Raw genomic sequence first — 17,850 nt, forward strand, 5'->3', positions numbered from 1 at the left:
CAGACCGCATCCTGACGCCCGTGCGCCTGCGCTGGGCCCCGGCGCCTGCGCACTGGCGCCCGTCCGCACCTGGGGCCTGACGTCAGCAGGATGGGGCCGCCCCCTCCAGGGACGTCATCACAAACCAGGAACCCGCTTCTGTGTGACGTCATAAAGCCCGTTCCGCATCATGACGTCACAGTGCGCGTAGTCCCGCCCCCTCGCTTTCTCCCTCGGCTCCTCCGTCCGCTCCCGTCGGGCGGGGACATTGCGATGAGGCGGGATCGCGGCCCTAAGCCGGCCCTGGGTGGAGCTGGCGAGGTGGAACCAGGTGGGATGGCAGGTGAGAGAGGGAGCCAGGCCTGGAGGGGTTGGACCTGGTGAGGGAACCAAGTAGGATGGGGCCGGCAATTCGGGGACATCTGATACCCCGTCCTCTGCGCGGGGCTGTGGGGGAGCCAGGCACAGCCTCCCAGGATGGACCCCAGACTTCGTCCTGGTAAAATGCCTCTTGGTTCCAGCCTCTCCCACGGGCCGTCCCAGACGGCTCCAACGCTACCTCCAGAGCGGCGAATTCGACCAGTTTCGGGACTTCCCCATCTTTGAGAGCAACTTCGTGCAGGTAGGGAGCCCCAGAACCCCCTCATCCCGAGCCTCGGCCTGCCCCTCAACCTCCTCCTGACTTGGAAAGCCCCTGCTCCCCCATAACGCCCATCTCGTGGGATTCCCGGCTCCCAACTCCTATGTGACTTCTGACGCCCCATACCTCTAGTTCTTTAGATTCTTTGTGAACCCTGGCCTCTAATTCCCTTGCGTCAGTTTCCCTGACTTCACACCCATATGATTGATTCTTGAACTTTAATTTCAAGATATCTGGCCCCCAGCCGGATTTTCAACTCACCTGGTTCATGACCTTTTCCCCTACCAAGATTCCTCACCTCTGATCCCTCCCCAGTTCTGCTCCGACATCTATCCTGCCCCTGACCTCTGACCTCTGGCCCCAGGTGACTCGGTTGGGAGAAGTTGCCAACAAGGTCACCATGGGGGTGGCAGCCTCCAGTCCAGCCCTGGAGCTCCCGGACCTATTGCTTCTGGCCGGCCCTGCCAAGGAGAACGGACACCTGCAACTCTTCGGGTAACTGCCCCCACCTCAGCCGAGACCCCTTCCTCCCTCAGCTCCAGGCACCTGAGCCCCCAGCAGTACCTCCCCTCATCCAGACCACCCCCAGGGCCAGGCTGGTGGTGCTACCGGCCCTCCCTGAGCTGCCATCTACCCGGGAGAACAAGGACAGAGCAACCCTCAGGGGCCAGAAATCAGAGACTAGACAGACCTGAAGGGGACAGTCCTCAGCCATGCCCCAGCAGGGGTCAGGAGAATGACCATTTCCACAGGGCCTGCTCATGCCAGATGCCCCTAGGCCGTGCATGCTATCTCACCTCTGACCTCATATCTTCACATGGTGGGGTCCCTTAGCCCCATCCCCCAAAGAGCTAAACTGAGGCTCAGAGAGCCGGGAGCCAGTTGCCCAGGGTCCCACTGTGGCTCCAGAGTGGGCCAGGATTGGAACGCCAAGCTTGTCATGATTGTGGATCTCACGGGTCTTGAGCCCTCCTGTGCCTCACTCCACACTGCCCCTTTATGTCATATTTTTTCATTGAAAAACTAAGCAGACCGGGTGCAGTGGCCCACACCTGTAATCCCAGCACTTTGGGAGGCCAAGGCAGGCGGATCACTTGAGGCCGGGAGTTTGAGACCAGCCTGGCCAACATAGCAAAACCTTGTCTCTACCAGAAATACAAAACATTAGCCAGGGCCAACATTAGCGAGGCCGGGCGCGGTGGCTCACGCTTGTAATCCCAGCACTTTGGGAGGCCGAGGTGGGTGGATCACGAGTTCAGGAGATCGAGACCATCCTGGCTAACACAGTGAAACCCCGTCTCTACTAAAAATACAAAAAATTAGCCGGGCGTGGTGGTGGGCGCCTGTAGTCCCAGCTACTCGGGAGGCTGAGGCAGGAGAATGGCGTGAACCCAGGAGGTGGAGGTTGCAGTGAGCCGAGATCATGCCACTGCACTCCAGCCTGGGCGACAGAGCAAGACTCCATCTCAAAAAAAAAAAAATTAGCCAGGTGTGGTGGGGGCGCCGGTAATCCCAGCTACTCTGGAGGCTGAGGCAGGATAATCGCTTGAACCCAAGAGGTGGAGGTTGCAGTGAGCCAAGATCATGCCACTGCACTCCAACCTGGGTAACAGAATGACTGAGACTCTGTCTCAAAAGAAAAGAGAAGAAAAAAGAAAAGAATAGAGAAAAGAAAAAGTAATGCAAACATACGAGAAAACAAGCACAAAATAGACAGCAAAAGCTGTTCCTTTCCCTCACCCAAGGCTCCTGCCCCAACTCCAGCTACAAACACTGAAATGTTTACGTGCGTATAGTACAGAAACATTCTGCCAGTAGCTTTCACTTTTTTTGTTGTTTGTTTTTTTGAGACGGAGTCTCCAGGCTGGAGTGCAGTGGCACAACCTCGGCTCACTGCAACCTCTGCCTCCCGGGTTCAAGCGATTCTCCTGCCTCAGCCTCCCGAGTAGCTGGGATTACAGGTGCCTGCCACCACGCCCGGCTAATTTTTGTATTTTTAGTAGAGACGGGGTTTCACCATGTTGGCCAGGCTGGTCTCGAACTCCTGACCTCAGGTGATCTGCCTGCCTGGGCCTCCCAAAGTGCTGGGATTACAGGCATGAGCTACCATGCCTGTCTGGCTTTCACTTTTTTGACCACATCTCACAGTTCATGAAAGAGAGATGCCAGGTATGGTGACTCATGCCTGTAATCCCAGCACTTTGGGAGGCTGAGGTGGGAGGATTACTTCAGGCTTGGAGTTCAAGACCAGCCTGGGCAACATAGCGAGACCCCATCTCTACAAAAATCAAAATTACGAAGCTAGCCAGGTGTGGTGGCACACACATGTGGTCCTGGCTACTGGGGCTGAGCCAGGAGGATCACTTGAGCCCAGGAGTTCGAGGCTGCAGTGAACTGTGATCACACCACTGCACTCCAGCCTGGGTAATGAAGTGAGACCCGTTCTCTAAAAAAGAAAGAAAAAGAGGGAAGAAAGAAGACAGAGACAAGAAGAAAGGGAAGAAGGTAAGGAGGGAGAAATAGAGGAAGGAGGGAAGGAAAGACAAACTCACATTGTCTCACACATGCACACATGAAGGTCCACAGTTCCTTCTCTGCATTTCTGAAATCCAAAAGATTGCTTTTATAATTTCGTGGCCAAATCAGATTTTGACCTTCATGTACTCAAGATTACTTACAGCCTTTATTAATCCCCCCTGCCTAAGTTAAAAACCTTTCACAAAGCAATATTCTGACACCAGTACAGTACACTGAGATATTTTCTCTTCTGTACTATGCCCTTATTTTTGTTTATGTGTTGTAGAGATGGGATCTCACTATGTTGCCCAGGCTGGTCTTGAACTCTGGGCCTCAAGTGATCCTCCCACCTGAGCCTCCCAAAGCACTAGGATTACAGGCATGAGCCACTGTGCCTGGCCTTTATTTATTCATTCATTCATTTAATTTTGAGACAGGGTCTCACTCTGTCATCCAGGCTGGAGTGATCACAGTTCTCTGCAGGCACAAGCGATCCTCCCACCTCAGCTGCCTGAGTAGCTGGGACTACAGGCATGCACCACCACACCTGGCTAATTTTTGTATTTTTTTGTAGAGACAGGGTCTCACCATGCTGCCCAAGCTGGTCTCGAACTCCTGGGCTCAAGCAATCCTCCTCCCTCCACCTCCCAAAGTGCTGGGACTATACGTGTGACCCACCTTGTCCAGCCCCTTTTATTTTAAAATGCTAACTGTGTTTCACCAATTGATCTCATCACTCACTGAATCATGACCTGCAGTTGGAAGAACAACAATGATGGTGCTGAGAGTGGCTTTGACCCTCTCATAAGCTCCTTCGGCACCCTAAAACCCCTTCCCAAATGAACATACCACTGAAGTGAGAATATTGAGCTTGCTCTGCAAATGTGGCCTCAGGACTCATCTCCTAGCCCCTCACTTCTGTCTAACCAACTTCCAGCCCTGAGCTATTCTGGGGCAGTTTCTGACAGATATATGTGTGTGTGTGTGTGTGTGTGTGTGTGTATACACATGCACGTGTATATATACACACACGTATATATACATATATACACACACGTATATATACACACATATATACACACACATATACATATATACACATATACATATATATACATATGTATATATACACATATATATACATATGTATATATACACATATATATCCACACATATATATATGGATCCATCCTTCCTTTAAAAACAGCAGTAGAGGCTGGGTACGATGGCTCACACCTGTAATCCCAGCACTTTGGGAGGCCGAGGTGGGCAGATCACCTGATGCCAGGAGTTTGAGACCAGCCTGGCCAACGTGGTGAGACCCCATCTCTACAAAAATACAAAAAATTAGCCAGACATGATGATGGGTGCCTGTAGTCCCAGCTACTCAGGAGGCTGAGGCAGGAGAATCATTTGAGCCCAGGAGTTGGAGGTTGCAGTGGCCAAGATCTCACCACTGCACTCCAACCTGGGTGACAAAGCAAGACACCATCTCAAAACAAACAAACAAACCAGCAGTAGAAGGCTGGGTGCAGTGGCTCACACCTGTAATCCCAGCATTTGGGAAGCCAAGGTGGGAGGATTGCTCAAGCCCAGGAGTTGAAGACCAGCGTGGGCAACATAGTGAGACCCCATCTCTACTAAAAATACAAAAATTAGCCAGGGATGGTGGGGTATGTCTGTAGTCCCAGCTACTTAGGAGGCTGAGGTGAGAGGATTGCTTGAGCCTAGCAGGTCCAGGCTGCAGTGAGCTGTAATCATGCCACTCCACTCCAGCCTGGGCAATGGGAGCAGGACCTTTTCTCAAAAAATAAAATAAAAAGCAGTAGCCACAGGCTGGGCACGGTGGTCACACCTGTAATTCCAGCATTTTGGGAGGCCAAGGCGGGTGGATCACGAGGTCAGGAGTTTGAGACCAGCCTGGCCAACATAGTGAAACCCCCTCTCTACTAAAAAATAGAAAAATTAGCCGGGCATGGTGGCAGGCGCCTGTAATCCCAGCTACTCGGGAGGCTGAGGCAGGAGAATCACTTGAACCCAGGAGGTGGAGGTTGCAGTGAGCCAAGATCACGCCATTGCACTCCAGCCAGGCAAACAGTGTGAGACTCCGCCTCAAAAAAAAAAAAAAAAAACCAGTAGTAGCCACAAGCCATACGCCACTTCTCCCTGTGCCCACCCCCTCGTCAGCACGACACCCATATCCATTTTGTATTGGCATGAGCATAGCCACCACACTCTTTCAGACATATTTGCACAATTAGACTCTTTTTTTTTTTGAGACGGAGCCTCACTCTTGTTGCCCAGGCTGGAGTGTAGTGGCACGATCTTGGCTCACTGCAACCTCCACCTCCTGGGTTCAAGAAATTCTCCTGCCTCAGCCTCCCAAGTAGCTGGGATTACTGGCATGTGCCACCACACCCAGCTAATTTTGTATTTGTAGTAGAGACGGGGTTTCACCATGTTGGTCAGGCTGGTCTCAAACTCCCAACCTCAGGTGATCCGCCTGCCTCGGCCTCCCAAAGTGCTGCGATTACAGGCCTGAGCCACCATGCCCGGCCTGCACAGTTGGACTCTTTTTGACCGTTGCACATGCTCTGCTGTCTTAGACACCAAGCTGTGTCCAGCCTCCTCATGTTAAAGTGGTAGGCAACGTCCTTAAACAAATGCCTGCCCTCAGACGGCTTGGGTTCAAATCCTGGCATTACTTCATCACTGGCTTTGGCCAAGCTCGCCCTACCTGCCTGTGCTTCAGTTTCCTCATCTGGATGACAGGGATAAGAAGGGAGCCCACCCCGTAAGGTTGTCGGGGGAAAAACTGGGTAAATATAATAGCACCTGGCTCTGAGTAAGTGCTCCATAAATGTCAGCTGTTATTCTTCTATTTGGGGGACAAAAATCAAGTTGCCCACTGAGGGACACTGGGGTTTTGTCGGCATCTCAGTTACAGGCAATGTGGCAGGGGACATCCGTGCATATGTATCTGTGCACAGGTGTGAGGGATCCATGCATATGTGTCTGTGCCCAGGTGTGAGGGTGTCTGTGAGATCCATTCCTGGCAGTGATACTGCTGGACCGGAGAGGCCACCTGGCTACTCAGTGTTGTAGCTGAGAACATGGGACCTGGGCACCAATCCTGGCTGTGTGACCTGAGCCAAGATCCTCACTCTTTCCTGACTGCTTCCTGCTCTGCCCTGTTGGACCTTAAATCGGGCTGCAGGCCTGAGCAATCAATTTACCAAGATACTCAAAAAGCATCCACTGAAGCATCCACTGAGCACCTGCCACGTGTCAGCTGTGGGTACCAGGGAAACTTTCGCCACTGGACAAAGCAGGCCTCCAGGAACTCCCACTCTACCAGTCAGGCAGAGGGAACAGGTGGCCATTTGTTAGATGGACAAGGCCTGTGGGGCTCCGTCAGACAGGGAAGGACTAGGGGGAAGTCTCAACAGGGTGGATGTGGTTGAAATAGGCCAGGGGAGACCTCCCTGAGAACGTGGCTCCTAAAACACAGGGCGATGAGGGGGCGAGTCTTGCCTCAAGAAAGAGCTTTTCAAGTGGAGGGAACCATCTGTGCAAAGGTGCTAGGGTCGGACTGAGCCTGGTGTGTTCATGGAACACCAGGGAGGCCAGTGTGGCTGGAGGTGCAGGAGGTGAGGGCAGAGAGGGAACAAGGGGCTCTGCAGGTCTGTGGGCCACGGTGAGGGCTTTGTTTTTATTCCTGTTGAGCCAGCGCCACAGGAGGGCTCTGGACAGAGGGACCCAAGCTGCCCAAGGTGTTGACCTGCACCCTCTGGGGAACTTGTGGGGAACAGACTGTAGGGACTGAGGGCTGAGGCAGGTGGCTGGACCCAAGGGTGGCGGAGGAGGGAGTTAAAAGGGTTTGGATTGTGGATACATTTTAAAGGTGGCAGACAAATTGAGGTGGCTCATGCCTGTAATACCGGCATTTTGAGAGACCAAGACAAGAGGATCACTTGAGCCCAGGAGGTGGAGACCAGCCTGGCCAACATGGTGAAACCCCATCTCTACTATATAAAAATAGAAAAATTAGCCAGACGTGGTGGTGCACATATAGTCCCAGTTGCTCTGGAGGCCGAGGCAAGAGGATTGCTTGAGCCCAAGAGGTTGAGGCTGCAGTGAGCTATGACTGTGCCACTGCACTCCAGCCTGGGCAACAGAGTGAGACCCTCTATCTCAAAAACCAACGAAAAATAGTGGAGCCACCAGGATGTGGTGTCAGGACTCATCAGGGTGTGAGAACGTGGAGTCCATAGCGACTCCAAGATTTTGACCAAGCAAGAGGGAGATGTAGCTAAGACAGGGAAGACCAAGAGGAGCAGGCTGTGTGCGAGGGGCTGAGGGAGCTCGAGAAGTGGGCTGTTGAACACGTTATGAGTCAGATGGTAGATCCCACACCCAGATGGAATTTTTTTTTTTTTTTTTTTTTTTTTGAGACACAGTCCCTCTCTCTGTCGCCCAGGCTGGAGTGCAGTGGCGTGATCTCGGCTCACTGCAACCTCCGCCTCCCAGGTTCAAGCAATTCTCCTGCCTCAGCCTGCAAAGTAGCTGGGATTATAGGCACCCACTACCATGCCCGGCTAATTTTTAGTATTTTTAGTAGAGATGGGGTTCTGCCATGTTGGCCAGGCTGGTCTCGAACTCCTGACCTCAGGTGATCCTCCTGCCTCGGCCTCCCAAAGGGCTGAGATCACAGGCGTGAGCCACCGCACCCGGCCCCAGATGGAAATTTCAAGTAGGCAGTTGTATATTGGAGTCTGGAGTTTAGGGGAGAGGACTAGTGGGAGACAAAAAGGAGACGTGGCTGGAAGAAAGTTGGGAATGGACTCAAGTTCAAGAGGCAATGAAAGCGAAAGGGATTCGTGGGGCAGAGGGAGGGGTGGCAAGGTGGGGACCCCTGACCCCGATGGTGTGGGAGGACCCGACAGGGTCAGAACCTGAGGCTGCCCCTTCCTCCCACCCAGGCTGTTCCCCTTGAAGTTCGTCCAGCTCTTTGTCCACGACAAAAGCCGGTGTCAGCTCAAGGTCAAGTTGAACACCAGCCGCACCTTCTACTTGCAGCTGCGTGCCCCACTCAAAACCCAAGACCGAGAGTTCGGCCAGTGGGTGCGGCTGCTCTACCGCCTGCACTTCCTCTCCGCTTCCGCCGTGCCCTTCACGCAGGAGTAAGAGGTGCTGGAGGATGAAGATGAGGAGGGTGATGATGATGAGGTGGAGGCCCAGAGGGAGTGGGAGGAGGTGAGGAGAGGGGGGAAGCGCAGTGGGGCAGCAGAGGGCAGGGGGGAGGTGTCTGAGGACTCCCAGGTCTAAGAGAGGAGAGAGCTTGGGGCCTGGACTCCTGGGTCTGAGGGAGGAGGGGCTGGGGGCCTGGACTCCTGGGTCTGAGGGAGGAGGGGCTGGGGCCTGGACTCCTGGGTCTGAGGGAGGAGGGGCTGGGGCCTGGACTCCTGGGTCTGAGGGAGGAGGGGCTGGGGCCTAGACTCCTGGGTCTGAGGGAGGAGGGGCTGGGGTCTGCACTCTTGGGTCTGAGGGAGGAGGGGCTGGGACCTGGACTCCTGGGTCTGAGGGAAGAGGGGCTGGGGTCTGCACTCTTGGGTCTGAGGGAGGAGGGGCTGGGACCTGGACTCCTGGGTCTGGAAGTAGAGGTGACCCAGGGATATGGGGGTCTGTGGGTAGAAGCCAGCAGTCTCTCCAGGGCCTTGGCACCCCTGGCCCAGGGGGCTGTCGTATCCTACTTGGGAACACACACAGCCAACCCACACCCATGCCCCAGCCCCTCTCCCCGTGACATACCAGAGTGGGGTCTAGAGAGGGACAACCTGTGCCCTGAAGGAGTGGGGTCAGCCAGGCCCAATGTCCAGTTCTCTATAGGGCCTTGGGGGTCAAGGTGGAGCAGGGGATGATGCCAGTTTTAGAAGCTGGGGGCACTGGAATCTGTGCCCCCTAAGACACCTGGCTTCCCCTGCCATTCCAGTAAGTGCAAAGTCCCTCCCCGCCCCCTCACTCCCTAACTGCAGGCCAAGGCCTCTGAAACGAACTCTCTCTCCCCAGCCCCAAGGTGTGGAAGCCAGACTTGACCCCAGGACCTCTGAACTCTGGGGACTCTGAGTCTTCCAGCATCCTTCAAGGTCACCGAATGACCAGAGATCAAAGTACCTGGCCTCAGGGCTGGGCAGATGAGATATTAAAGTTAATAAAGGTCAATCTGTTAAGAACCAACAAGCAGGCCACAAGCGGTTTCGCCATCGTCACCAAGTCCGCGCAGCTGCCTGGCAGGAGTTTGTCCAGCACGGCTGCCTCCCTCTTCGGTTCACCACGTCTAGCTCTTGGGGCCGCTGCCGAGGCCTAGAGGCGGCCACACCGACACGGCTGCTTCAGTAGAGCGGCCTTCTGGGTGTGGCCTGGGTGCGTCTTTGACTTGCTGCCACTGTCATTGCCCCTAGCCTGCACCCTCCCTCCCTCCCAGCAGCTCCTCTGGGGCCGGCCTCCACGTGGGCTTGGGTTCACCTTTGATGCTCTGTGTTTGCTGTGACAACGTGGCTGCCTCGCTAAAGTAGCTATTCCAAGAGGCCACCTCACCGCGGCCTGTGTCCATGCAGCTGCCCCCATCGCCAACCCTGGGGTGACCAATCCCCCGCAGGAGGAAGACGGAGCTACGGAGTCAAGAAGGACAGACATTCCAGGGTCCAGACAACACTGTTTTGCTCTCAGCAAAAACTCCAGAAAGAACACAGTCCCAGGAGGTTGGGGATTGGGGTCAGGACTCCGCCACCAACTGTCTTGGCAGGTAGGGGATAGGTCTCACTGCGGCACTGCAGGAAAATGAGAAAGCAGGTGAGCCAGGCCCGGGCACGCCTCCTCCTGAAGCCCCAGCAGGAGGAGCTGTATCCACATGACCAGCAGGGGGGCAGGACGACGGTCACCATCCTGCCCCATCCCAGGCCACTGTGGCTGGACAACCCAGAGTCACAGTGCCCCTGATTACTGCTATTTTGGATCCCAGATGGGGACGTTCTGAGCTGCTGGCTGTACGCGGTCACTGGAATCCTGAGGCCGGGATTTTTCTGAGCTGATTTAATAGTTAATCAGGGAGACAGCAGAGTATCAGAAATTGGGTGGGCTTGGAAGGGCAGTAATCTGGGGTGTTTTTGTTTGGTTTTTGAGACAGAGTCTCACTCTGTTGCACCAGGCTGGAGTGCAGTGGTGCAATCTCAGCTCACTGCAGCCTCGGCCTCCCTAGTTCAAGTTATCCTCCTGCTCCAGCCCCCCAGGTAGCTGGGACAACAGGCATTCACCACCAGGCCTGGCTAATGTTTTTTGTGTTTTTAGTAGAGACAGGGTTTCGCCATGTTGCCCAGGCTGGTCTTGAACTCCTGGGCTCAAGCAACCCGCCTGCCTTGGCCTCCCAATGTGCTGGGATTACAGGCGAGAGCCACCGTGCTTGGCTAGCAAGTATCCTCTCTGAGCGTTTGTTAAGGGTCCCCAGCCACCCTGTCTGCTGGGCTGTCCTCAGAGCCAGGGAAGTCAGAGGTCAGAAGTCACCATCCGGGAGGGACTCTGGAAGTCCACATTGATGTCATCCTGCTCTGAGGGACACAGTTAGTGGCCTCCTCGCTGAGCCTGGACTGGCAGACGTCTGATGGGCCGGAGCACAGGGTAAAGGAGCGGAGGAATTGCGTTCCAGGAAGAGGGAAGAGCATGTGCCAAGTCCCTGTGGCGGGAAAGCCTGGCCAGTGTAACCGCCAACAGCCTGGTGTGGCTGGGACATCATGTGGGAAGAACCGGGGCGGGTGGGGGCCGCGGGCGGACACACCACCGTGAACACCAGGTGGAGGGGTGCTAGGGCGGTGGGGAGCCCCCAGGGCTGGGGCAGAGCAGCTCTGGATAGAGAGAGCTCTCTGGGGCCGGAGTCCAGGGGTGAAGGTGGCTGGCAGGAGGGAGAGACTGGAGACAGGGAGGCAGCTGGAAATGGAATATGGGAGGAAGAGGATGTAGCTTTCGCTGGGGCTGGAGCTGTGGGACCGAGATGAGGGGACGGGGCAGGGAGAGGCAGGGGCAGGTGGGTGGGAGCATGGGGACAGGCTATGGAGGGGAGGCACTTTTGGGAGCTCCCATGACCCCTGGTCATCCGTGTTATCCATGTTTGCTCTCACTCTGTCAACCCATCTGCCTACGGGGGCCCAGGTACACTGGAGGCCTTGGGGACGTTTCCTAAGCCCTTCTCACTCAGCCTTCCTCTTTCGTGTCCTTCAACTCCTTTGGAAAAATCTGACTCCTGCTCAAGCTCAGGGGCTCCCCGACCCCAGCTCCTAGGATGCCCTGTGCTGCCCTCAGGACAGCAGCTTCCCAGTCCTCCCAGAGGGTCGGTCTCACTCATCTCCAGATCTCAGCGGTGCTCAGCCCGAGGCCACTGGCCAGGCTGGCACAGGGCCCGAGCAAGGGTCAGCCAGTGTTGGGGACGGCCACACCCTCACCTCGGACCTCCAGCTTGCACTCAGCCAGCGCCTCGCCCAGCTCATTGACGGCCCGGCAGGTGTAAGTCCCAGCGTCGAAGGGCGAGGGGCGGCGGATGTTCAGCGTCAGGACTCCTTGGTAATTGGTTATCAGGAACTTGGGATCTTCGCGGATTTCCATCTTGTTCTTCATCCAGACCACCTTCGGCTGTTGAGAGTCAAGGGAGAGGAGGCCAACTTAGAGAGAGTCCCTAGGCAGTGACAAAATGGGGCTCAGGAAGCAGATCTGGGTTCTAGTCTCTGCCACCCTCTTGCCAGATGTCCTTGGACGAGTCACTTCTCCTATTCTGTAAGAGCAGGTTGATAATCCCTACTTCACAGGGTAACGGTGGGGCCTTCCCATTGCTCTCAGGACAAAGAGCTCACTGTAGTGGCCCACGGGGTCCCACATTCTTTGACCCCCATTACTTCTCTGCTCCAACCAAACAGGCTACCTCACAGTCCTTCAAACAGACCAGACAGGCACCCACCTCAGGACCCTGGCACTGGCTCTTCCCTCTTCCATACTGCCCTTCCCTCTTTTTTTTTTTTTTTTTAAACCTATCCCGTAGGTCTCAGTTCACACGTCCCTTCATGGCCCCTAGACTGAACGGAAATACCTATTTTTACACTCTGCCTGTGTTTTTCTCACACACTTGCTTCCCTTTATAATTGTATTCTTGTATTTAGAGATGGGTTTCACCATATTGCCCAGGCTGATTTCGAACTCTGGGCCTCAAGCCAACCTCCTGCCATGGCTTCCCAAAGTGCTGGGATTCCAGGAGTGAGCCACTGTGCTAGCCTTTTTTTTTTTTTTTTTTTTTTTTTTGAGATGGAGTTTCACTCTTGTTGCCCAAGCTGGAGTGCAATGGCACAATCTCAGCTCACTGCAATCTCCACCTCCCGAGTTCAAGCGATTCTCCTGCCTCAGCCTCCCAAGTAGCTGAGATTACAGGCATGCGCCACCACGGCTGGCTACTTTTTTGTATTTTTAGTGGAGACAGGGTTTGTCCATGTTGGTCAGGCTGGTCTCAAACTCATGACCTCAGATGATCCACCCACCTCGGCCTCCCAAAGTGCTGGGATTACAGGCATGAGCCACCACGCCCGGCCACTTTTTTTTTTTTTTTTTTTTTTTTTTTTTTTTTTTTTTTGAGACAGAATCTCGCTTTGTCTCCCAGGCTGGAGTGCAGTGGCATGATCTTGGTTCACTGCAACCTCCACCTCCTGGGTTTAAGGGATTCTCCTGCCTCAGCTTCCCAAGTGGTTGGGATTAGAGGCACCTGCCACCATGCCCGGCTAATTTTTGTATTTTTAGTAGAGACAGGGTTTCACCATGTTGGCCAGGCTGGTCTCAAACTCTTGACCTCAGGTGATCTGCCCACTTCGGCCTCCCAAAGTGCTGGGATTACAGGCGTGAGCCACCGTGTCTGGCCCAGCCTTTCACAATTTTATATTATTTGTGTGACTCTGGGCAAACGTCAGTCTCCCCTAACATACAGGAAATTTCTTGTTCGAATCACCCAGGTCATTGAAAGCCTCTGAAAATGTTTGTTGAAAGAATAAATGGAGTGAATAAACGAATGAGAGCACGAAACAGTGCTGTAAATAAGCAAACGGAGTGAAGGAATGAACTGAGTAAATGGATGGATTGGTAGGTGGATAAATGAGCGAAATGAGTGACATGAATGAGTGGAGTTAGTTAGTGAATAAAGTATACAGAGATGGAGATGGTGGACCAATGAATCCGTGGTATGCCTTAAGGAGGCTGAAGCGAAGAACTTACAGCCCAGACCAGAAGCTGGCAAACTGTTCCTATAAAGGGCCAGATGGTAAATATTTCGGGCTTTTTGGGCCCTGTAGTCTCTGGGCCTGGAACACAAGCCACTCATATTTATTTACATTTTGTCTGCAGTAGCTGTAAACAAAACAAAACATAAACAAATATGCTTGGCCCGTGTTCCAATAAAACTTTATTGAGAGAAACAGGTGGCGGGTGGATTTGAGCCATGGGTGATGGTTTGCCAACCCCTGGTCTAAATGAGCTCTAGGTTGCAAGTGCCCATATTCACAAAGCGCAGTCGGAAAATGGCTGGACAGGAAGACCCTGGGGAGCCGTGGTGGTTTAGGGTGCCCCTGCTCCCAGCGTTTCTTTTTCCACGGGACTGGCATTTGTCCTTGGACAGAGCAAGAGAGACTTAATGGTCCTCTCCTCAAGCTGCCGAGATAAGCTGTTACCTGGCAGTCAGGGGACAAAGAAAAAGGCAAGAGGCCGGAAGCGGTGGCTCACGCCTGTAATCCCAGCACTTTGGGAGGCCGAGGCAGGTGGATCACCTGAGGTCAGCAGAACCCCGTCTCTACTAAAAATACAAAATTTAGCTGGGCATGGTGGTGCACGCCTGTAATCCTAGCTACTCAGGAGGCTGAGACAGGAGAATCACTTGAACTCGGGAGGCGGTTGCAGTGAGCGGAGATCGCACCACTGCACTCCAGCCTGGTCTCAGGAAAGAAAGAAAAAAAAGAAAGAAAGAAAGAAGGAAAAAGGCAGGAAGCCAAAGGCAAGGTGTGATTGATTGTCTGAGACTTGGGCTCTGGTCGGAGGAGTTAACAGGAAGTGGGTGAAAAGTGAGCAAGTCCAGTCTGGGCGTGGTGGCTGACACCTGTAATCCCAGCACTTTGGGAGGCCGAGGCGGGAGAATCACTTGAGGCCGAGGCGGGAGAATCACTTGAGGCCGAGGCGGGAGAATCACTTGAGCCTAAGAGTTCAAGACCAGCCTGGACAACATAGCAAGACCCCATCTCTACAAATGAAAAAATTAGCTGGCCACAGTGGTTCGTGCCTGTGGTCCCAGCTACTCGGGAGGATGAGGTAGGAGGATCACTTGAGCCCAGGAGGTCAAAGTTGCAGTGAGCTGTGATCGCGCCACTGCACTCCAGCCTGGGTGATACAGCAAGACCCTGTCTCAAAAAAAAAAAAAATCAATTAAAAAAAATTTTTTTAATTTAAGACTAAATCCCTTGAGACAGAGAACTCGGGGAAGAAGAACTGGCATGATGGGGAGTGGGCTTGGTTGTATGGAAGATTCCCCACAAGGCAACACACACGCAGATCTGGGTCCCTGCCCTGGCACCTTCGGGTGGCCTCTGACAGCGCAGTTGAGGGCCGCCGAGTACCCAGCCACGACCACCCGGTCTATGAGAGGCGTCAGGAACTTGGGAGCCATCCGGAAGTCATGCTCCTTATACTCGAACGGTTTGAAGGTGATTCCTGGGGAGGGAGGATGCACCCATAAGGCAACTGATCTAGATCGTCCCCTGACACCAACCAGGGAAGAAACCGCAATCACTTCTCCCCTATGACTAGGTGCCGTCAACCCCAGTGGGGAGGGGAGGGCAGGAGGAGTCCAGGTGGGGCCTGGACGAGAAGGTGGAGTGGGTGGGCCTGGGCTGTGGAGCAGGATGGCTGTACCTGTCTTGAGGATGCGGGCCGTGTTCTTGGAGACGCCAGGTGAGTCACTGAGCCCACAGATGTTCTCCGTGTAAACTCGGAAATAGTATTCGTTGCCCACAATGAGGTCAGACACAGTACAGCTGGTGTGCCTGTTACGTTCATAGACGTTGAACCACTCCTAGTGTGGGGACAGGGAGGGACCAGGCGGGTCGGGGCCACAGGATCACACGATTACACACAAGACACAGACGAAAGAAGGGGTGAGAAAAGCACATCCAGTGTTTTAAAAATTTGTCACTCATGGCGCACTACTCACGGTGGCCAACAGGTGGAACCAACCCAGCGCCCATCAGTGCAGGGAGGGACAAACGAAACGGTCGGCCCAGACAAGGGAACATCATTCAACCCTAAGAAGGGGTCAGGCACCGTGGCTCATGCCTGTAATGCCAGCTCTTTGGGAGGCCGAGGTGGGAGGCTCGCTTGAGCCCGGGAGTTTGACACCAGCGTGGGCAACACAGTGAGACCCTTGTCTGTTAAAAAAATAAAAACATTAGCCAGGTCTGTTGGCCAGCACCTGTAGTCCCAGCTACTCGGGAGGCTGAGGGAGGAGGATTGACTGAACCTGGGGGTTGGAGGCTGCAGTGAGCCATGATCATGCCACTGCATTCCAGCTTGGGTGACAGAGTAAGGCTCTGTCTCAAAAAATAAATAAAGAAATAAAGGCCAGGTGCAGTGGCTCATGCCTGTAATCCCAACACTTTGAGAGGCCAAGGTGGGAGGATGACTTGGGTCCAGGAGTTCGAGACCAGCCTGGACAACATACTGAGACCCTGTCTCTACAAAAATTAGCGGGACGTGTTGGCACGTACCTGTATTCCCAACTACTTGGGAGGCTGAGATGGGGGGGATCACCTGAGCTCGGAGGCAGAGAAAGCAGTGAGCCGAGATTGCACCACTGCACTCCAGCCTGGGTGACAGAGTAAGACCCTGTCTCAAAAAAAAGAATTCTAAAAACAGGATTTCCGCACGGACACACCCTGCACCCTGCAGCATGGATGAACTTCGAAGACGTTGTGCTGAGCTAACAAAGTCAGACATAAAGGTCACGTAGCTGGGATTCCATGTGTATGAAATGTCCAGAGTAGGTAAATCCAGGGAGACAGCAAATCGGTGGCTGCCAGGGGCTGGGGCCAGGGGAGACCAGGGGATGGCGCTACTGGGTACAGGGCTTCCTCTGGGGGATGAAAATGGACTGGGTACAGGCGGTGACTGCACAAGCCTGCAGATGTCCTAAGTGCTGCTGAATTGTTTGATTTAAAACGGTGAATGACTAATTCCGTTATGTGACATTTACCTCAGTGAAAAAAGAAAATGAAAACCCATCACGTGCCAAGTCTCAGCTAAAAGGCTTCCCTCCCGGCCCCAAGCCCATCCTCCAGCCTCTGGGCCCCTCCCTGCCCTTCCAGCTGTGAACGGGGGACATCTGCACCTGCTCTGCCCACCTCACCGGCTCTTCCCCGTCTCCCCCTCTGCTCTCTCACCATGGTCTTTTTGTCTGCTTTCTGGACGAAATACCCCGTGATCTCACTGTTCCCATCATCTTTGGGGGCCTGCCACTCCACCAGTGCGTTCGTGCCCCACACCTCCTTCACCATCACGTTTATGGGGGGCCCAGCCTTTTCTGGAAATGGGGATGTGTGACAAGTCAGTCCGGGTTTTGGGATGTCCAGCCTCTTCCCTCCCCTCCCCTCTCCACACCCCCTCTCTCCTGATTCTAACCTCTCTTATGCCCCATTCGCATTCCTCCCTATGGCCTCCCCCATCCCAATCTCTCCACTTCCTTTTATCCTGGGCCACCCTCATCCCTCCTCACCTCCTCTCCTCACCCCCATGTCTCCCCACTTCCTCTCTTCACCCAATCTCTCTCTCTCAAGGGTTCCCCCATCTTCATTTCTCCTCCACTCCTAGCCCTGGTACTTGCCTTGCTCCTTTATCTAGTCTCCCCCACCTCATCTCTTCACCTCCTCTCCCCCTCCCCTCCTCATCTCCTCACCTCCTCTCCCATCCCTCATCTCACCTCCTCTCCCACCCCTCATCTCTCACCTCCTCTCCCACTCCCCATCTCTCACCTCCTCTCCCACCCCTCATCTCTCACCTCCTCTCCCACTCCCCATCTCTCACCTCCTCTCCCACTCCCCATCTCTCACCTCCTCTCCCACCCCTCATCTCTCACCTCCTCTCCCACCCCTCATCTCTCACCTCCTCTCCCACCCCTCATCTCACCTCCTCTCCCCCTCCCCTCCTCATCTCCTCACCTCCTCTCCCACCTCTAATCTCTCACCTTCTCTCCCACCCCCCATGTCTCACCTCCTCTCCCACCCCTCATCTCTCACCTCCTTCCCCACCCCTCATCTCTCACCTCCTCCCCCATCGCTCCCCATCCCTGCCCCTCCCGGCCCCCGGGGGCCCTCCCCAGTGCGCGCACCCACGACGCGGATGCGGATGGTGGCGGTGTCCTTCATGTTCTCGATCTGCACGCTCAGCTCGTATTCCCCGGAGTCGGAGCGGGCCGCCTGGCGCACGAAGAACACGGTGTCGAAGTCGCTGGTCCGCACGTGCACGCGGGAGGTGTCCAGCGGGGCCCCGCCCTTGGTCCACACCACCTGGGGCCGGGGCTTTCCCTGCGGGGAGAGGGTGGGGCGGGGTCAGCGGGGCTCCACCCGCACAAAGGGGGCTTGCGGCAGGAGCGGACC

General features: G+C 54.7%; 2 protein-coding genes across 16 annotated transcripts in view; one reads left to right on the forward strand and one right to left on the reverse strand.

Annotated features, from left to right (window-relative positions):
- Positions 1-90: 90 nt before the first annotated feature.
- GARIN5A (golgi associated RAB2 interactor 5A) lies at positions 91-9,735 on the forward strand. Of its 4 annotated transcripts, none has more exons than XR_010115250.1 (5): positions 91-322; positions 501-601; positions 984-1,114; positions 8,119-8,392; positions 9,206-9,376. XR_010115250.1 is itself a non-coding variant. In XM_063615681.1 (5 exons), exons 1-5 carry the CDS (start codon positions 91-93, stop codon positions 9,501-9,503), a joined length of 939 nt encoding a protein of 312 aa, XP_063471751.1. In that variant the 3' UTR covers positions 9,504-9,735. The 4 variants fall into 4 exon arrangements, 3 of the variants coding, with proteins under 3 accessions (XP_063471751.1, XP_063471752.1, XP_063471753.1); XM_063615681.1 differs by having other exon boundaries at positions 8,216-8,392; positions 9,206-9,735; XM_063615682.1 differs by having other exon boundaries at positions 8,216-8,326; positions 9,206-9,735.
- Positions 9,736-9,831: 96 nt separating this feature from the next.
- MYBPC2 (myosin binding protein C2) overlaps positions 9,832-17,850 on the reverse strand; it is a 35,364-nt gene continuing 27,345 nt past the window's right edge. For 2 of the 12 annotated variants that reach the window (XM_055239492.2, XM_063615672.1), the window contains 6 exons: positions 17,583-17,778; positions 16,639-16,778; positions 15,116-15,275; positions 14,778-14,914; positions 11,629-11,815; positions 9,832-9,966 (listed from right to left, as the gene is read on the reverse strand). In XM_055239492.2, the coding sequence (XP_055095467.1) occupies positions 9,956-9,966; positions 11,629-11,815; positions 14,778-14,914; positions 15,116-15,275; positions 16,639-16,778; positions 17,583-17,778 (831 nt within the window). In that variant the 3' untranslated portion in view covers positions 9,832-9,955. The other 10 variants (XM_063615668.1, XM_063615669.1, XM_063615673.1 and 7 more) reach the window with 7 other exon arrangements.

Source organism: Symphalangus syndactylus, chromosome 13 (assembly GCF_028878055.3).
Source record: "Symphalangus syndactylus isolate Jambi chromosome 13, NHGRI_mSymSyn1-v2.1_pri, whole genome shotgun sequence".
Lineage (NCBI taxonomy): Eukaryota > Metazoa > Chordata > Mammalia > Primates > Hylobatidae > Symphalangus > Symphalangus syndactylus.

What these genes read in the sequence shown, in the direction of transcription:
- GARIN5A (XM_063615681.1), top strand. Translation starts at nt 91, where the DNA reads ATGGGGCCGCCCCCTCCAGGGACGTCATCACAAACCAGGAACCCGCTT. An exon ending in GGAACCAGGTGGGATGGCAG is followed by an intron (nt 323 to 500) that starts GTGAGAGAGGGA and finishes TCTTGGTTCCAG; the next exon opens with CCTCTCCCACGGGCCGTCCC. An exon ending in TTGAGAGCAACTTCGTGCAG is followed by an intron (nt 602 to 983) that starts GTAGGGAGCCCC and finishes CTCTGGCCCCAG; the next exon opens with GTGACTCGGTTGGGAGAAGT.